At 42.8% G+C, this 19528-nt stretch overlaps 7 protein-coding genes across 7 annotated transcripts; 5 read left to right on the forward strand and 2 right to left on the reverse strand.

The window, feature by feature from the left end:
- Window positions 1–26: 26 nt before the first annotated feature.
- LOC108032443 (seminal metalloprotease 1) lies at window positions 27–939 on the reverse strand. The gene is made up of 2 exons (XM_017106268.2): window positions 723–939; window positions 27–653 (listed from the first exon to the last, which is right to left on the reverse strand). The coding sequence occupies exons 1-2, from the start codon at window positions 937–939 to the stop codon at window positions 106–108; spliced, it is 765 nt and encodes a 254-aa protein (XP_016961757.1). The 3' UTR covers window positions 27–105.
- A 5686-nt stretch (window positions 940–6625) lies between these two features.
- LOC108032483 (odorant receptor 35a) lies at window positions 6626–8034 on the forward strand. Its single transcript, XM_017106304.1, has 4 exons — window positions 6626–7507; window positions 7582–7677; window positions 7734–7916; window positions 7966–8034. The coding sequence occupies exons 1-4, from the start codon at window positions 6626–6628 to the stop codon at window positions 8032–8034; spliced, it is 1230 nt and encodes a 409-aa protein (XP_016961793.1).
- Window positions 8035–12214: 4180 nt separating this feature from the next.
- Window positions 12215–13103, reverse strand: LOC108032439 (zinc metalloproteinase nas-4). Its single transcript, XM_017106262.2, has 2 exons — window positions 12868–13103; window positions 12215–12806 (listed from the first exon to the last, which is right to left on the reverse strand). The coding sequence occupies exons 1-2, from the start codon at window positions 13073–13075 to the stop codon at window positions 12292–12294; spliced, it is 723 nt and encodes a 240-aa protein (XP_016961751.1). The 5' UTR covers window positions 13076–13103; the 3' UTR covers window positions 12215–12291.
- Window positions 13104–13745: 642 nt separating this feature from the next.
- On the forward strand, window positions 13746–14726 carry LOC108032401 (seminal metalloprotease 1). Its single transcript, XM_017106222.3, has 2 exons — window positions 13746–13962; window positions 14018–14726. Exons 1-2 carry the CDS (start codon window positions 13752–13754, stop codon window positions 14566–14568), a joined length of 762 nt encoding a protein of 253 aa, XP_016961711.1. The 5' UTR covers window positions 13746–13751; the 3' UTR covers window positions 14569–14726.
- Window positions 14727–15263: 537 nt separating this feature from the next.
- Window positions 15264–16176, forward strand: LOC108032400 (seminal metalloprotease 1). The gene is made up of 2 exons (XM_017106221.3): window positions 15264–15489; window positions 15583–16176. Exons 1-2 carry the CDS (start codon window positions 15273–15275, stop codon window positions 16128–16130), a joined length of 765 nt encoding a protein of 254 aa, XP_016961710.1. The 5' UTR covers window positions 15264–15272; the 3' UTR covers window positions 16131–16176.
- A 461-nt stretch (window positions 16177–16637) lies between these two features.
- LOC108032453 (seminal metalloprotease 1) lies at window positions 16638–17546 on the forward strand. The gene is made up of 2 exons (XM_017106279.3): window positions 16638–16845; window positions 16898–17546. The coding sequence occupies exons 1-2, from the start codon at window positions 16644–16646 to the stop codon at window positions 17476–17478; spliced, it is 783 nt and encodes a 260-aa protein (XP_016961768.1). The 5' UTR covers window positions 16638–16643; the 3' UTR covers window positions 17479–17546.
- Window positions 17547–18333: 787 nt separating this feature from the next.
- On the forward strand, window positions 18334–19302 carry LOC108032412 (seminal metalloprotease 1). Its single transcript, XM_017106232.2, has one exon. It carries the CDS (start codon window positions 18351–18353, stop codon window positions 19137–19139), a length of 789 nt encoding a protein of 262 aa, XP_016961721.1. The 5' UTR covers window positions 18334–18350; the 3' UTR covers window positions 19140–19302.
- The last annotated feature ends 226 nt before the right edge of the window (window positions 19303–19528 follow it).

The raw sequence follows: 19528 nt of genomic DNA on the forward strand, positions 1-19528 counted from the left end.
GGTTTTTTAAGTACTTATAATTTCCACTGATTAACGAAAAGATAAAAAGATTAAAGCAATTAAATTTTATTGTTTAAAATTTGTATAATTTTTTTGTGGCATGCTTTACAATGGAATTGGGCACTTGTACATGGTGTTGAGACGTCTGATATCGGTCTCACTCATCATCAAACGCTGGCCCATTTTCTGCTGACCCTCTGGGTCCAGAGCCACAATTGTGGGCTCGCCGTTGATCGAAAAGGCCAAGGAGCTGTAGTGCAAGATGCTGCCATAGTCGTAGGGCTCGTCGAAGTCCCCCACTTCGTCAGCTTCGTACTTGACAAAGTTCTTCTCGTGGCCCTCGGATATGTTCTCCTCCACAATCTTCACGAACTCATCGCGATTCGGAGAGCATTGCTGGTGATGGAACCCCAAGGTGTGGAGCAGCTCGTGCTGGATGGTTCCCAGCTTGAAGCAGCCACTGTCCAGTTGGCCAGGCTTAAGTTTGACGGTTCTTTCACCCGGCTGATAGCCCACTTTCGAGCTGCAGCCCGAAGTGGAGGGCAGCACAAAAACATAGTTTTCCTCGTCCTCAGCAGCAGGCACAAAGCGAATACAAGAGTAGTACTCGATGATCTGCATGCCAATCTTAATGTATTCCACATAAGGAGCATCTGAAGAGGTTTTTTACAGGAAGGACAATTTGTCAGCCCATTAGCAAGTCTCTGTCTCAACCATCTTACCAAACTCCTCTGAGATCCTATAAGGAACTGTGGCGTTTGGCCAGCGACGCGTCTCGGATAGCTGTCCGTTGCGCGCAAAGTCCACATCCATATCGCCCTGGAAGTATCCTGCTGTCAGCTCTGGATCCGTTTCCTCATAATGCGTACTGTAGGGAGCTGGAAAAACCGCAGAGCACAGAGTGCCCAGCAGGAACAACTGAATCCAAGCACCAATCATTTTTGACTGATTTAATGAGAATTAACCGCTAATATATTGCGATTTATCGCGGTATGAGCGGCCTTAAAAACTACTTGTGATTGATTAGCGATAAGAGTCGGCGGAATATGAAATACTACGAAAATGTGTAAGATTTCCACAAACTGCGGGTGCTAAAGCACTTCCATCCGTTTGCTGAGTTCTGCCAAAAATAGGCATGAAACTTTTTGCCACAGCTTAACAAATAGTCTATTCAAAATATGTAAATATGCTTGTAATCATAGCTTAAGTTTGCTACGAACTAGTTTAGATTATTTATGTGAACTTAATTACTAGAAAAGCTTTTAAAGGTATACAGGGCTTTTCCGGTTTTCACTTCTGAGTTACTAAAGTTCGTTTACAAATATATTAAAATTCCAAAATAAAAATGTGCAATAAATTATCCAACTCATATTATAGTTTATTATTATTTTTATTATTATTTACAATGTCTTAAAATTACAAATCAGAACAGACCTGATAATTTCAGGAGTTTAGTGTTCTATAAATTTATATTTCTCGAGGGAGGTCTTAGGTTTCTCTGACTGGACAAGTTGATCGTTAGCCAGCGGAGCTCGAAGCTACTTAGCAGCCCAGCTTGCGCTTCCGTTTGGTCACAGTTTCAGGCTGAGTCGCATTCCTTTTCCCAGACCCAATCCCAGTCCCTTGGCCAAGATGTAATGGCTGAAAATCCACTTGTCCGCTTTCCTCTGCTCGCTCAGCTTCCGCACTCGGTTTGTTGGCTTTAATTTATAGCCATGGCCAGACGATGACTGAGTCTTCGACCGAGACTTCTGCTTCTACTGCGACTGCAACTGCAATGGCAGCGGCGCCTCCTGTCAGTCACAGTGGGCGTGGCCGGTGGTCGTCACATCCGCTGTTTGCCAGAGGTTGGATTTGTCCACCCGCCACCTCCCATCGAATGATCACCGCAACGGGCGGCAGAAGTGAAAACTTTTTCACACACATTCGCAGCTTCTGCCGCTCGGGGTTTTTCACTTTTCAGCTATGGAGCCGGACCGTCGGAAATAGTTAACTTTTATGCGCATTTCAAATCGAAAAGTTTTACATTCAAACTTTATTAAAATTGCGCTCGATGGCCGTCCAATTGTGCCTGCCAGCCAACTGCTGGACGAATCCACTCCGAACTGTTGGTCGCCATCTTCATGGCCATTGTCGCGGAGGTCCGCAAAGGTTCCATTTCTTTGTTTCAATCCCGTTTGGAGTTCGGAGTTCCCTGGGCATTCGGCCAGCGAGCTGAAAGGGGACACACTGGACAAGTTTTAGCCATTTAAATTTTGAAACTGCATGATAGGAGGGGTTTTACTTTTATCCATGTCCCATAAATATAACTATAGTTAAGCCGCTGAGAACTAATTATTTTTCACAAAGATTAAACATTATACTACTAAAATTATTTTTAATTAAATTAAAAGTTAAAATATTCACAAAAATAGATAACTTAATTGTACTTGATTTTATTTAATTATTATTAATATTTGTTACTTCTTTTTAGTTCGTATTAAATATTTTTCTTTATATTTAATTCTTTTACTATTTTGTAAATATTTTTGTCAAAACTATAGACTTTATTTTTTTCCATCTACTGTTTAGGATTACTAATTTAAAAGAAAATAACGATCTTTCTTTAAATTAAATGAAAAGCATTGAAAAGTATTACCAACAAATTAAGAACTTTATTATAGCAGCATTAATGTTAAAAATATTTTTGTGTGAATATTATTTCTGAGAAATAGTTTGCGGAACTGCCTTAGTCTCTTGAAAATTTCGTAATTATCTCGGGGAAAATTTCCACACTAAATTTGGAAGTGCATTCCATCTTCCTCCATGTGGAAGGAAAACCGGAGAGTTTTTCCCCGCTGAGCATTTGCATTGTTGTTTTGACTGCTGGCGCCTTTTTGTGGCCATTCCAGTGCCCCCCCAGCCACCCCCCTCTGCAGCAGCCCCTGGCCAACAGTTCCCGCACTAATGACCGACATTGCTTCCTAATTACAAAAGTTTTGCATGCACTCGCTGCAAAAGGATGGTGGGCCGAATTGCTTGCCGAAAATGGCTGGAAAAAAAACAACTTTTAAGTTTATTTTATTTCCTTTATTTAATGTAGGAGCGCTTAAAGTTGAGCTTTTCATTTGGTTTCTAGTGGCCTAACTAGCGACTCCATTAGCCCAAGGCGGCCGCAGTACACATGTTTGGGTAGGCAAACAAAAAAAGAAGAAAATATTGCACCCAGGCCGAGGAGCACTAGGCACTCACTACATTCCACTTGCACATATGTCATGTGACACATGCTGACCCAGGAACTGGCCACTGGATCCGGATGCGAAGGACCCACTCTTTCTGGCCATGGGCCGCACTTAATGATAAACAATGCTTGCGGTCAGTTTAACATGCCGCGCTATTACCCTGCCACTCAGCCGCCCTGCGTCCTGGGTCCCTCGTCCCTTTCACCCTACCACCCCCTTGTGGCAGGGCCGAAAACCCACCCCCCTCTCGCATAACGAGTGGACAATTTACACGCTGAAACTGAACGTCAGCGGACAGTGGGGCGACAGGGGGTGGACTAATTGATACCTCAGCTCTTTGGGGAAGCGACCTATTGACCTGCAACTGATGCGATCTAAAATTCAGCTGCGGTCAGGAAATGTTTACTGATTGAGTGCATGGCCTTTTCTCTAAGAAGGGGTATCGGTTTTCTTGATTTCTTATTTCTAAATTGATTTATGTTCCTTATAATAGAAGGAATGAACAAACTCGAATCTTTTTATGGCACAGCAGGCTGTACTTTATTATTCCTTTTAAAAGCAATATATTGTAGAAAAGAAATGGCAAATAAAAGTGGCTTGTTTTGTTAAAATATATATAAAAATCTGTTTTTATTTCCTAGTAATTCTTTTTACAATCAAATTTTTACCTGATAAATAAACAAGAACTCATAGACTGCACAATAGACTCACTCAATCCCGAATAGCTCCATGCCAAGTATAACAAGCGAACCAGGGCTAAGAAGAAGCGACAAAAACAGCATGGTTAAAAGAGCAGTAAATGAGAATTTATCCACTTGCTGACCAACGAGACGGCCCAAAGCCCTCCCAGACCCTCCTCGCCACGCCCCCATTCCCAGACAGAGACACAAAAACCATGGGCGGAGATATGGGGGGTGTGGTATAACTGGCGGACACACGCACATCGTAAAGTTTTAATCGGATGTTGTCCAGCTTTACATGACGCCATCTACTGGCTTAGAGTGCAATATCCTGTGGCACGCGATAACATCGGGCAAAAGAGTTGGGTGGCAGGGGCACAAACGGCGGACAAAGGACGGCGTGGGGATGCGGCAGAAGGGGGGCGCGCCACCACCCTTGTTTATGCGAAACGCCGGGGCGAAACAGAAACGCTTCTGGCCCTTTGCTTTTTGACGGCATTTGGCATTGCCACTGCCACGCACAACAACTACAAGGACTCGCCAGGATGCCCAGCAATTCCATCTATGGGCTACAAAGCCGGCACAGTTTCAGGCGCGGCTACAGATACAGATACAGATGCCGGGGCCGAAGCCAAAGCAACAGCAACAGCCGCTACAAAGGCTTAAAAAGCGCTTAACACGAAAAAAAAGGACCGGAACACTGGGAAAAGACAGAGGGAGATGTTTTAGAAAGCCGAATTGGGGTGACTCTATAGGTAGATTGTTAGGAAATTAAAATGATCTAAGTGATTATAAGATAAGATAGGATTTTTCCAACCAGTCACATGAAAACGTTAACTTTCTTTGCATTGAAAATTGGTAAAAAAATATTTATATATAAAAAATATCGATCTTTTTAATGATTTTAATCACTGCTTTCGTTCGTCCTATATTTATCTTAATGTAGCCGAACAAACTTGTTTGTCATTTTCCCCATTTGAAAGATATTGTAATGTTTATTTTATAGTAGTTTTCATTGTTTTGCTAAACATATTAATATGTCTTTGACAGTCCTGACCTTCTGCCAAGAGAAATAGTATACAATGGACGATGGTAATTTAAATTTATAAGACAAATTCCCCCGATGACTGTTATGATGCATGACTTTCACCTTAGCGTGTGCGAGAACTTTGACTTAAAGTCGGCAGGCCTCGGCAAGGCTCATAAACAATACATTGTATCCTTGCCGGCAAAGTGCATACAAAATGGCAGTGAAATGTGTGGCTCTTGTTGTTTTCTGGGCTTCCAGTCAGCCGCTTGGCTAGACAACACTTGGCTGGATGGTCAGGATTCAGGACTCAGGACTTTCGGTGGACTGCTGCCCACGAAAGCAACCCACCGAACCGCCAAGCCAACGAACCTCGTTGTCATTGTCGTGACAGGAAATTAAGATGAATGTGGCGAGCAAACTGCAGTTTCTACGCCGGGGTTGCAGCTCCTCGCCGCTCCTCGGTGTCCCACGTTGTGCGCCCCCAACCCGCTGCCTTGGGCCCTGCGCTGCCTTATTGTCGTTTTTCTATTCGGTTAGACAAGGGAGAGACAGACTGCTGCCTCTTAAAATATTCATAACACAAACTGTTGCCACTGCCATGGTGTCTCCACTGCAGACCGCAGCGGATGCAGGCGGACCGGGACAAATGGCATCGCTGGGAGTAATCCGGAAAAGCTGCGAGAGCTTCAGCAGCGTGCGAAAGTTGCGCGTTTGAATTAATTGATTTTTATGAATTTGTTAAGTGAGTTTTTCATGCCCCAGTTACCAGGCGGGAGTTCATGACAGCGCAAGAGCTGGCTTTACAGAAAGTGCAAAAATGTGTCACAAATTAACTATGCTTTAAGTGACAGATACAGACGAAGTTCACACTGTTGTTTACTTTGGTTTTTGTAATTTTTTTATTATTTTAAATTATAAAGTCAATTGCTTTTTGATCGCATACACAATCAATCTCAATCAATGTTAATTAAGGTAGGGTAAATAAATAAAATTTGACTCGGAACAATAAAATTTGTTAAATGCATGTACTTATTGCAAGCAGGACAAAATCAAATTAAATTTGCATACAAATGTATGTTATTTTATTTTTATTTACTCATATTCATGACTTATCTTTAGGATCAAGCTTTTTCAGTTAATATATTAAATAAATTAAATAAATAAATTATAAAAACAAACATTCATAAAAAAAATACAAACTTTAAAACATTTTATAACTCGATTTTCGTTAGTCCATTTTTTATAAGTGCAAAAGCAGAATAATTCTACAACCAAATGAAAACCAAATTAAAATTCTATGAGCAAGCGCTTATTATATTTATTCATATTTTGAGCAACGATAATTTAAAATCTGTTTATGCGTTTCCATTCATTGTTTACCCCTGTTTGCAACATTACCTGCGTTTAATAGCCCCTAATGAACGCCAATTCCCCCGACGTGGTCCTGGGAAAGTTGTCTCAATTATTTGAGAACAAGCCATTACATCGTAAATGAGGCAATATTAATGTGAAACTTTCAAATGTTTCCGTTTGGCTTGGAACTGGAGGGTAATAACTTAATTGAGCCATTGCACGCATGGGAGCGTTCATTTAAAAGTTGAGAAACTGTCATCGTCTGAGCTCCTGGCTAATCCCTGGCGGTTATATAAGTCGGAGGAGAGTCGACATTGCTCAGCAGTCTTGACTTTGACATTATGGGTCGCTACGTGCCCCGCTTCGCTGATGGTCAGAAGGTGAAGTTGGCCTGGCCATTGGTCGTGTTCCGGTTGAATCACATATTCTGGCCCCTGGATCCGAGTACGGGAAAGTGGGCCCGATATCTGGACAAGGTTATGGCTGTGCTGGGATGCCTGATTTTCATGCAGCACAACGATGCGGAACTGAGATATCTGCGATATGAGGCTAGGAATCGGAACTTGGACGCCTTTCTCACCGGCATGCCCACCTACTTGATCCTGGTGGAAGCTCAGTTCAGGAGTCTTCATATTCTCCTGCACTTCGAGGAGCTGCAGAAGTTTCTGCAAGTGTTCTACGCCAAGATCTATATAGATCCACGAAAGGAGCCGGAGATGTTTCGGAAAGTTGATGCACAAATGTTGATAAATAGATTGGTTTCTGCTATGTATGGAGCAGTGATCTTACTCTATTTAATCGCTCCTGTATTTTCGATAATCAACCAAAGTAAGGATTTTCTGTACTCCATGATATTTCCATTTGACTCGGATCCCTTGCATATTTTTGTGCCTCTCCTTTTGAGTAATATGTGGGTTGGCGTCATCATAGACTCCATGATGTTCGGGGAGACTAATTTGCTGTGTGAACTAATTGTGCATCTTAATGGTAGTTATCTGCTGCTCAAAAGGGACTTGGAGTTGGCCATTGAAAAGATTGTGTCAGCCAGGGAGCGACCATACATGGCCAGACAGCTTGAGAAACTAATTATTAAAACACTGAGAAAAAATGTGGCCCTTAATCATTTTAGCCAGGAGTTGGAGGCGCAGTATACTGTGCGGGTTTTCATCATGTTTGCCTTTGCTGCTGGTCTTCTATGCGCCCTTTCATTTAAGGCTTATACGGTGAGGAAATATTAAATGATTAGGTTTCAAAATAATTAATGAATATTTAGTAATTCTGAGTAATTTGTAAACAGAATCCCATGGCTAATTACATCTATGCGATTTGGTTTGGGGCCAAAACAGTGGAACTGCTTTCCCTTGGCCAACTTGGCTCTAACTTGGCCTTTACTGTGAGCTAAACTTCATGTATATTTTCAAGCATTTAAACCTTTTTCTTTCGAGCTAGACGGACTCCCTGAGCTCTATGTACTACCTAACCCAGTGGGAGCAAATCTTGCAGTACTCTACAAATCCCCGGGATAACCTGCGACTGCTTAAGCTTGTTAACCTGGCCATCGAGATGAATAGCAAACCCTTCTATGTGACGGGACTGAAATATTTTCGCGTCAGTCTGCAGGCTGGCTTGAAAGTGAGTGAAAAGCAATTCCAAAAACCCTCAATTATCACCTCTTTCACAGATCCTGCAGGCATCCTTCTCGTACTTCACTTTCCTCACTTCGATGCAGCGTCGACAAATGAGCAATTAAACAATTCGCATTTTTTTAATGCCACACCGCCGCCTCCTCCTGCGACTCTAGTCCGTCGATACAAATGATTGCATATTAAAAGTCAATTATTGGTGAATTAATTTTAATTAAATTAAATTGATAAAAGGCGCCGGCTCACACGCACCATTGACTTTCGCTACTTTTGCTCTTTTTCCGTGGCTGTGTGTGAGACATAATGTGCGCATGTGGGTGGCCTGAAAATGTGCAATAAAATATTCATGATTTCTGTGCAGCAAAAACTTGCAAAAAGTTAATAAAACTTTTGCCACTGCTGTTGGGTAATGAAATTAGAATATCGCCAGCATACCAAATGCCAAAGAGAGCGGCAAAAAAATATAAATTTCCAGCTTTCCATGTTTTACCATCTCTGGAAATGATCAGCGGCCATTAAGCCGGGCTTGGGATGGCGTCGTCTCCGCCGTAAGCCATAAATCTTCAACTTCGCTGGAGACTCTTCCCAGCCCCACCACCCACTATGTTTCAATTTCCTCTGGCACGAACATTTTGGTAAATTAATCCATTAAAGTTTCGCCATGAAAATGCACAAAAGTTTTCACATAAAAAGCCCATGCATCCCGCCCGCCCCGCGCTTAGGCTGTCGCCATCTTCCGCCCATAACTCCCTCATAAGAGCAAGTCGAACTTCGACAGGCGTGTCCCGCTCATTGATAATTAGACCCTGTCGACGTCTCCATGGCCGTCGATTTCAGGCTTCGACCCGCCCCATTAGCCAATTTGTACTTCATTAGCGCCATGTTGTTCGCCTGGGCTTGTGTAGTGCTCCACGACCTGCCTGCCAGGACTAATGAGTCCTATTTGTACTGGATTTGGGTTGCAAAAGGGTTTGTTTTGACCCCACGATGTATCTAAGGTGATTGATGTCAAATCGAATAATTCTAAGTGTAATTTTTGTATGTTGTTTGTAGTTTAGTTTAAATAAAAAAAAGTTTACAAAAAAACATTTCCCCAATTTAGTTTGATTAGGTGCCTTTCACAGCGACTGTTCGTGCTTAAAATTATAAAATGCAAAAGAAAATGGAGAGCCTGAATTTCCCACATGACTTCAAAGGCGGGTTCTTTGATATCTTTATATGCATTGACTGCAAGTCGCAATAATGGCGCTTAATTAGAACCGACAGAGTCTGGGAAAAATGAGTATTTGGGGTCCAAAATAACTCGTCTATGCACTCACATCCCCTTATCGCTCCCCTGGCGTTGCTGAACTTTTGTGCTAACCACTGAAAATTTTATATTTATGCTTGTGTTGCCAACTGAAGCCAAAGGCAAATGCACAAATGTATATAGAGGGGCTAAAGTGAATGCGGGAAAAGTTTTTAGCTTGTAATTATCATTAGCGATATTGTGTCTAAACTTTTCAAGCCGCGCATGGCGCAACAGCAGAATAGGGTAAGAAAAGGGTTTTGCAGGGATTCAACTTCTGATTCAAAGGCCTTAAATCAATTACAGTGGGTAGGGAGGGACACTTGTTAATTGCCAGATAAAGCAGCAAGGATTCGCTTTTATTGCAGTACCTGTCATGCAATACTTTCTGAGCTGACAACACGTCGTATGCTTAATTAATTTTAAATGCACTTTAAAAGTTTGCCCTTTAGAGAGCAGTGCTCCTGGGAAGCGAGCTGGTTGCGAGGCATTTCCACCTTTAAGTCAACTTTCCCCTGGCCCCGTTAAAAGTAGGAACAACCTAGAAAAAGCCCCGAAGAAAGCCCATTCATGTGTGACTGCATTTGTCAGTCTCCGGCCCAGAACCAGATTCAGAGCCAGGCTCCGAGTCCTGGCATTCGCATTCCTCTGCCCAGGTCCTGTGAGTTGTGTGTGTAATTATGTCTGAGATTATGCCCACAGCCACGACGGTGCTCCTACTACTGCTGTCTGTCTTTAATATGCCACCGCAGCCCCATCTCCATGCCATTTTTTTCGGCTTTATTTCTCATCAGTGTTGCGAAACAGAAGCTTTTAATTATTTGGTATGTAAATACGATAAAATATTATACCCTTAAGTACCCAACATAGTATCAAAATTGGAGAAAAACAATATTTAACAAGAATATTTTGGAATTAGTTTGTATATAAGACCTTAATAATTTTAGGTAGCTAGGAATAACATAGCTTGGCAGTACTGTTTCTCAGATTTTCCGGGCCTGTCGACAGCGTCAAAAGTTTCTGCGGTCTGCCAGCTCATCTTCCCTTGGCACCGCTGATGTGTTGGCATTTGCTTTTGCTTTTACTTGGTGGCTGCTTTAAGTGGAGGTCTTGAGATGTTTTTCAGGGCTTGCCTTCGCCACGTTGTTCATATGCAGTTCCTCCGCCGCACTGCGAGAAAGTCCTGATTTTCTGTCTAATAACAAAAGAAATCCTGGCCATCCGGCCTAGTTTTCCTATCAAAGTTAATAGAATTATCCATTGATATATCAGCCCTCTCTGGTATATAAGATAATCTTATCAAAACAAGTTAAATAGGTATAAAAATAGGTATTTTAATAAAATTACCATTAAACCAAGTTCGGTAGTAGAGTATTTCTTTAGCACACATTTTTGTCGAGATGTGCTCATTAAAAGCCAACAACCTTAATTGCAGTGTACTCTGCTTAAGTATTCTCATTTCCCTTTAGTTGCCGCTGCTGCTGGTGGGTTTTTGGCTTTTGCCTTGGCTCGTAAAGTCGCAGGAAGTTATTATCCTAAAAACTTTACCCCTGAGGGCAATACAAACAAAGGCGTAGCAGGGCAACAAAGCGCAGCATTCATGTCTGACTATGAAATGGCTATGGCTGCACTCGCCCGCCTCCAGGACCACCCCCTGACATACCCCCAGAAAGCCCCCACAGCCACCCACACATGCGTCTCGTTAGCTATGCATGAAAATAGAATGTCATAAAATTAGAACGATCATAAGAAGAGCGAGGGGCCACACACACAACACAAAGAGCTCGGGAAAAGAAAGCGAAAAGAAAGCGGGCCTCCAGCCAGCTGACTTTTTTACTGCTCTTGGCGAAAACTTGATGGCCAGGCGTCCTAGTGGCCGCCTTAACCCATTAAATTCTCTTTATTATGCCGGCAATATTTTCTCAAAATAAAAAGCAGGAAACTCCCAGGACATTATGACTTTAGAGCGTGATAATCGCGTTGGGATGCTGGGCATGGACGAAATTTGATAAAAAACTTATTAAACTCACTTGAGGTTTCCCAGGAAATCTGTAATATGAAGACTTTAAATGTTCTACATATAATATTGACCTGTCCCTAAAATTTTCATTGCCTTGGCTTGTATAAAATTATTTATGAATTTGCTTGCAGTATAAGATAGCTTTTTTATACTTTACTTTCATATCCTGAGCGGAGTCCTTAAATTCCTAATCACTTGCAGCCTTCTGAAATTTAAACACTCACCCGAAATTATCTCCAGAGGTAAGTATACATTTTAAATGCCTTGTCGCCGAAGCAACCCACTTAAAAAGCTGATAAAACCAACATCAACACAAGGGCTAAGCCACCTATTCCGCACTGGATGACGTTGGCCCATCTTTAGTTGCAACTAAAAAAGCAAATGCACTGCTTGCATAAATTAAATGTTTACGACTTCCGTTTTGCGGGCAGGTAGCTCTGGAGGAGCTTTGGCTTTAGCACAATTTGTGCCATTAAAAAACCAAATATATGTATATGCGAGTCCTTGTGTGAGGGCGATAGAGGGCCGAGAATGCGGGACGGTCTACGCAGATAGTTGGTCCTGGGATTATACGGAATACGAAAGGACTCGGACTCCATGGGTTGGCTTTGGCTGCGGGCTGCTCGGTCGCCTGGTTAGTTGCCTGGCGCGCTAATTTTTAATTACGACCACTAAATATTCAATTTTTAGTTGCCGGCAAAGGCAAACACTTCCTCTACGCTGGCCGGGGCTTTTTGTTTTGCAGATTAACCGGTCTGTGGCAGGGGTTTTTCGGTTGGCAGCGGGGAGTCTCTAGTTTCCTGTCAAGTGCAACAACTCGTTAGAATTGCAAATGTTGCGATTACTTTGCCAGAGGATGTAGTCTGGCTGTGTATATGAAATTAACACAATTGGAGAGGCTTTTTTATCATCCAGGTAGTGCGTGCTGCTAACAAGCAAGTCAATTTGACACGAGGATGCATTTGCCAAGCCAAATAAATATAATACAATGTGATTTAATTGGGATCTTAAAAATATATATTTTTTAAGCCTCTCAATTTAATTATCTGAAGATTATCAGCAGTACATCCTATTAAGCGCTTCCACATCCCTAGGACTCAGTTTATTGGCTTGTCCAATCCTTGCATCTGCCCTGCGAGGAACAATAGTTGGCTTCCCGTTCTTGGAGAATGCAAATGGTCCATAATGCATGATACTGTCGTAGTCGTAGCCCAGGCCAAAGTTAGTCACACCATTAGCCCTAAGTCTTTTGAAGTTCTGTTCATGGCCGGATTTTATGTTTTCCGTGTGGATCCTTATATAATTATCCCTTTGCGGGTCGCTCTGGGTGTGGTAGAAGGCCAAGGCATGAAGGAGTTCGTGCTGTATGGTTCCACTGGACATGCAGCCCCTGCCCAGGTTTAAAGCCTGGTCTGTCCGCCCCAAGTATCCCACATAGGACCAGCAACCAGAACCCTGCCTTTGAATCACCACCTGTGGCTCTCGTCGGTTTTCCGTTCTACGAAATTTCACACAGGTCTGAGACGATATCTCTGCCATGGCACTTTCAACTCGGGCTGCGTCCAAGGAAGCTATGGTCGCGGGATATAATATCAAACTTTTTCATAATGTATCTCAACAGTTTGTACTTACACAACCCCCCGCCAAAGCTATAGACCAAGGTGCTTCCTCTCCAATAATACTGAGACCTCGATTTTACAACACGAGATTCCGGGTATCCTTCAAAAAATTGCTGCTGTTCTGGGAGGATTATGATGTCGTCCTCCAGGATGTCAGGAGCAGGAAGAGCTTGGCACAAAGAAGCGATGGTGAAGAGCCAAGCGAGTGCAAGGTAATGCATTTCGGAACTGATTTCGAATTATCAGAGCGAAAGGTTTTCATTCGTTTTGAACACAATGCACTGAGATTACTCCCTTTTATTATCTGACAAAACTGCGACATTGCTAAATGTATTGCCCTAGGGTAGCAACTGTTTATATTTACAAGTGACTAAACTTTAGTGTGTCATTTACTATATGGGCTTGTTTCCCTTTTTATTTGTTTGCAAATTATATCTATAGCTTTATTTAGCCCTGTGGGTCTAAAAGCATTTGATTTTTCTCGGAAGCAGTAAAATGATTAGCACCATAAGAATATAAACACCAGCTAGATTATTTTGCTTTTATTTTGTTTTTATTTGTAGTATTTGTATTTTATTAATTTTTTTTGGAATAAAATTTAAAGGTACTGCATTTATCTGCCCCCTTATCAGACTGTTAATTGCACCCCTAAAATATGCTATACGAGTATTAGTAGGTAAATAGAAGGTTCTAAATTTCATTATAAAATAGCCTAAGATAAGAACCCTTTGTTAGCTACCGATCTTCCAGGCTAGCCCAACGATTAGATATCACAAGAAATCGGCACTTCTAAATTAGGAATAATAAATTCTAAAGATTAACCCTAATAACGGACTTGTTCAGCACGCGTGCATTAAATTAGCCAGACAGTATTGAATGGATCGTTAAGCAACCAACATGTATTATTACACTATATTATCCCTGATTTTGGTTGCGATCAGCGGCAGCTTGGCAGCCCCATCCGAGCGGATTGAGACGGATCCAGAGCTGACAGCCGGCTATGTTGAGGGCGATATGGTGCCCAGTGGGTCGTCGAGGAACATCTGGCGCAATGAGACCTATCGGTGGCCCAATCGCATCGTCTACTATCACATCAATAGCTACATAGGTTAGATCTTAAGGAGAACTTCAAATCCCCTTATAATTGGTAATTATCCCAACAGATGAGGAGCATCGGAACCACATCATTAGCGCCATTCACAAGATCGAGTCCATTTCGTGTCTCACCTTCAAGGAGGCCACTACCGATCAGAAATACTATGTGAATGTGACCTCCGAGGACGGCGGTTGTTTCTCCTACATCGGTTACCTAAACCGGGTTCAACAGCTCAATCTTCAGAACAATGAAATAGGAGTCGGATGCTTCCGCCTCTATACGATTGTCCACGAGTTCCTGCATGCCCTGGGATTTTTCCACCAGCAGAGTGCCGCCGACCGGGATGAATATGTGCAAATTGTGGAGGAGAATATCACCGAGGGCATGGAGTTCAATTTTGATAAATACACCGAGCAGACGGTAAACGATTTTGGCGAGAAGTACGACTATGGCAGCGTTATGCACTACGGACCTTATGCATTTTCCAAAAACGGCGAGAGAACCATTGTGGTCTTAGAGGAGGGCAAGGAGGATGCCATTGGCCAGCGACTGGAGCTGAGTGAAACCGATATCAAGAAGCTGAACGCCATGTACAAATGCCCTACTGTCAAAGAATGAACACCTTTTATCGTACCCATGCAGAGTTTTTGCAACGTAATGATGATAAATTTCGTTTCATTATTGTCACCTGTCACTCGTGCAAAATATAATCTGTTTATTGTGTTGACAAATGCAATTAGGCGAATGTTCGTCGCTGTCATTTGCCTTCAGATTAATTTTGTCACTGATTTTCTTCATTTCGGGGTGGAATGCTGGTTGAGATTTTGAATGTTGCAAGATGAGCTTACGCAATGGGACAGGTCATGGTCCGTTAGTCTTTGTTATTTTTGAATCGAAGTTAAGTCAAAAGACAGCTTGGGGAGTACATTTATTGCAGGAGTAATTCGAAGTAAATTAAGATAAATTAAGCTAGAATGGAGCTAATAAATTGTTCTTTAAGAGATTAATTTTACAGGGAATAAAACGCTCCGTCTTCACAGCTTTACCCGTGTAAAAATATCTGTGGATCTTATCTCCAAGGCGGGAATTCCTAAAATTTTAGCTAGCATAACCCTGAATTTAGATTACGTATACGGACGTGTATTATGCAGGCAACCTTAAACGATTAGATAACTTCCTAGCGGTGACCATTGGTCAATTTAGCTGGCCATAAAAGCTTAACGCTGGCAAATACCATAAATTATCCACTGGCAAACTATACCGCTTTGTCACCTTATAATTGGCGCCCTAAACAGTTACTCGACGACCGCGGAGCCATCAACATGAAGACCTGGACTTTAACTTTAGCGGTTGTTTTCCTGGCCAGCTGCTGCTGGGCTGCTCCTGCTACCCAGGAACGGATTGAAACCGATCCCGAGCTGACAGCGGGCTACATTGAGGGCGACATGGTGCCCAGTCCCGAGGGAAGAAATGGTCTTCGAAACGAAACCTACAGGTGGCCCAATCGCATTGTCTACTACCACATCAATCGGGATATTGGTAAGGATAATGTCCCAGATTGGCAATCGAAAACTATGCTGTATTTTTCTTTAATTTTAATGAACATTAATATTAATTGAATATTTAATTCAGACACCGAGCACCGCAACCACATTCTGCGAGGCATTCGCATTATCGAGCAAAGTTCCTGCTTGGTTTTCAAGGAGGCCACCACTGATCAGGAGTACTATGTGAATGTCACCTCGGAGTCTGGTGGATGTTACTCGTATGTGGGCTACCGCAACCGGGTTCAGCAGCTGAATCTGCAGAACTATGCCCTGGATACTGGTTGCTTCCGTCTGGGAACAATTGTCCACGAGTTCCTTCATGCCCTGGGCTTCTACCATCAGCAGAGCACATGGAACCGCGATGACTACGTGCGAATCGCTGAGGAGAACATCACGGAGGGCACCGAGGGAAACTTCAACAAGTACGACAACGAAACCGTCGAGGACTACGGCGAACCCTATGACTACTCCAGTGTGCTGCACTACACGGCGTATGCGTTCTCTAAGAACGGGGAGATGACCATTGTGCCGCTGCAGGAAGGCGCCGAGGAGCTGATGGGTCAGCGCTTGCAAATGACCCAGTCCGATATTAACAAGCTGAATGTCATGTACAAGTGCCCCAGGCAGGTGTAATGAGTATAAAAAGTTATTACACTAAATACAGAGCTATTATACCTAACATTTTGCATTTTCTATGATCTATATTTCTTTGCCTTAGACAAAGGGTAAAGGGATGTTTGAAAAAACCTTAAAAAATATGTGTTAAAAAGATATGTTCCAAATATAGATTTTAACTATCAACCAACAACTGTAAGTATGCTATTATAGCTTTGGTTCAAGTTGTGCTTTTCGGCATAATTTAAAATAAGAATGCTTAATCATATATAACCGTATAGTGACGATTTCCATAAAGGAATTTTTTAAGCATTGCAACGTTGCTAAGCGGATTAAAAGTTAATCAAATATTACTTTACCTTTAATTATATCTGCTATATTCTCTAGATCTATTTGTATGTTGTCTAGTGTTATAAAAAACCCGCATTATAAGCATGTCGTATTAAATTGAATTACATATATTACTATATTATTCATGGTACATTATATATAATAATAGCTCTTCAGTTTGGTTTAATTTCTCACTTCACAATGTTGCCATTGGTTTTCGCTCTAGTTCTCCTGTCTGATAAAATGGTTTTCAGTAAACCATTTATGGATCCGGAATTGCTTCCGCAGTATTTTCAGGGGGACATCATAGGAGAGCCTTTTCGGGCTCGGAACGGGATGACCAATGAGATTTATCACTGGCCAAATGGCATTGTGTATTACATCATTGAGAAAAACCATTTCGGTATGTATTCAGATAAAGTTTGATGTACACTGGTTTCACCTGATTTTCAAAGCTGACAGTCATTATCGGGAAATCCTCAGAGCCATTTCCATCATTGAGGCGAATTCGTGTATAGTTTTCACCCCTGCGACAGAAAAGGAGCGTTTCAAGGCCGTCATCATAAAGTCGAATGGCCTGGGCTGCAATTCCCTTTACTTGGGCTTCAGGAATAGGCCCTCAGCGGTTAACCTCCAGATTTATCCTATTGGCGAGGGCTGCTTTCGCATCGGTTCCATCATCCACGAGCTCCTGCACGTCCTGGGCTTCGAGCATCAACATGTGGCCCAAAGCCGAGACCAATACGTCAATATCCAATGGGACAATATTAGTCCGGAGTACAATATAAACTTTGTTAATAATGACAAAACATCAAAGTGGGATGACTTTGGCGAGGGCTACGACTACAACAGCCTCATGCACTACCTTCCGACGGCGTTTTCCAAGAACGGTCAACCCACCATTGTGGCTCTAAAAGAGGGGGCCGCCAACATGGGTCAGCGGTTCTACATGAGCGAAAAGGATATTCGGAAGCTGAACAAAATGTACAAGTGCGCTGCCAAGGACACCTCGATCGAAGATAACTTTCTAATTTAAAAAACATCTTTGATTGACTAATTCAAATTTTTTAAATACACTAAAGACAGAAATAAATACAAATGTTTTTTATGGATTATTTTTGATGCCATATGAAAATTGTAATGTGTATTAACCGCAGTTCAGATAACAAACATTCTGAACCTTTAATTTATTTCCAAAAGAAGACGATAGATCAATAATTTTGTACCTCAGTGTACTAATCACACAAGCGCTTTAGCGTAGAATTCTCTTGGTTCAATTCTCTTACTTGAGTTATATTTTTGAGAATGGAGGTGATAAACCTTGACAGGGCTATCACGTAGTCCCCGGTTTTTAAAATCAAAGAGAACTGTGTGTTGCGATAAGGCCCCAAAGTTAAACACCTATTAGACAACCCAACACGAGTTTTTAACACAGCGATTACGCGTGTCGTGGTTGTTGGGCAGTTATCAGTTATCAACTGACGGTTTGGGAGGAATTACTCATATTTGGGGAGCACAGGTTTTAATTACATATTTGTTTTTGGAAGTCGACACTTAAGAATCCAATCAATTGCGGATCCCTACATATAATTCGCAATCGCACACAGTTAATTGCGAAAATCCAAGAGACAGGCCATGACGTATGTTAGAAGATAGAGAGATATTTATCGTTAACTTACATGACTAATGGAAGGTTTCCGCCTGGGCGCCTCGCTGGCCGAAAGGTGACATGCCATAAACCTTGATCCAATTGGACGTTTCGATTGTCATTATCAATTTGCGAAATAAGTTTTTGCCCGTTTGTATCTAATCGGAAATGTGAGGCCAGCCCTCGTCCGTGTTTCATATTTAGTTGGCCGTGCTCCCTGGCCAGTTTACTAGTCTAGTTCGCGGAACCCAACTGGCAAGATGTCGAGGCTTGGAATAGTATACCTTCTGCTGCTGCTGCAGGTGGCGCTCAATTCTGGCAAGCCCCTGCCAGCGGGCGTCTATGATCCGGAGGAGGCAGCTGGCTTTGTGGAGGGAGATATGATGCTGACGGAGGAGCAGCAAAGGAGCCTGGAGCACGGTGCTCCCATGGCCCGCAATGGCCTCATCAATACGGAGAAGAGATGGCCCGGCAATGTGGTGGTCTACAGGATCTCGGATGACTTTGATGCGGCGCACAAGAGGGCCATCCAGAGTGGCATCGACACCTTGGAGCAGAACACCTGTCTGAGGTTCAGGGAAGCCACCGACGAGGATACGGCCTACCTGACCGTTACGGCCAAGTCGGGAGGCTGCTACACAGCGGTGGGTTACCAGGCAAAGCCGCAGGAAATGAATCTGGAGATATATCCGCTGGGCGAAGGATGTTTCAGGACTGGCACCATCCTGCACGAGTTCATGCACGCCCTGGGATTCTATCACCAGCAGAGCTCGGCCATCAGAGATGATTATATAAACGTGGTCTACGACAACATAGTGCCCGGCAAGGAGTTCAATTTCCAGAAGTATGCCGACACAGTGGTGACCGACTTTGAAATGGGCTACGACTACGACAGCTGTTTGCATTACCGGCCAGGAGCCTTCTCCATCAACGGCGAGGACACCATAGTGCCATTGGACGCCACGGCGAAAATTGGCCAGCGAGTGGGTCTCAGCTCAAAGGACATTGATAAGATCAACATTATGTACAAGTGCCCCATTCTGCTGTGATCCGGAATAGGTTAGACTATGTACTAGTCAATTGTGATATATATAGTTATAATTTTCAGCCACCGACTGAGGCGGTTAGATCGGTTTTATTGATCTACGCTATCATTGTCAGTGCGGTCTGTACTATTTTTAGAGAAGCGTAAATTAAAGCCATATTCCTGTATGACATCGTCTCTGATTACTTCTTATCTGGAGGGTACAAAGCACGTTCGGGGACAAGAACTATCAGTGTTTCAGCTCTGAACGCTCTGGGAATTCAGGCCCAAACCGCAGTTCGTGTGCCCATGTGCCGGGGTCTAGTAATTGCGTGCTGCTAATGCGATTTATATGCGAGATGCAAATGCCTGGGGAGCATCTGCATCTGGGCCCAGGGAATATGGGCCCGGGAC

The sequence above is a fragment of the Drosophila biarmipes genome, chromosome 2L (genome assembly GCF_025231255.1).
Source record: "Drosophila biarmipes strain raj3 chromosome 2L, RU_DBia_V1.1, whole genome shotgun sequence".
NCBI lineage: Eukaryota > Metazoa > Arthropoda > Insecta > Diptera > Drosophilidae > Drosophila > Drosophila biarmipes.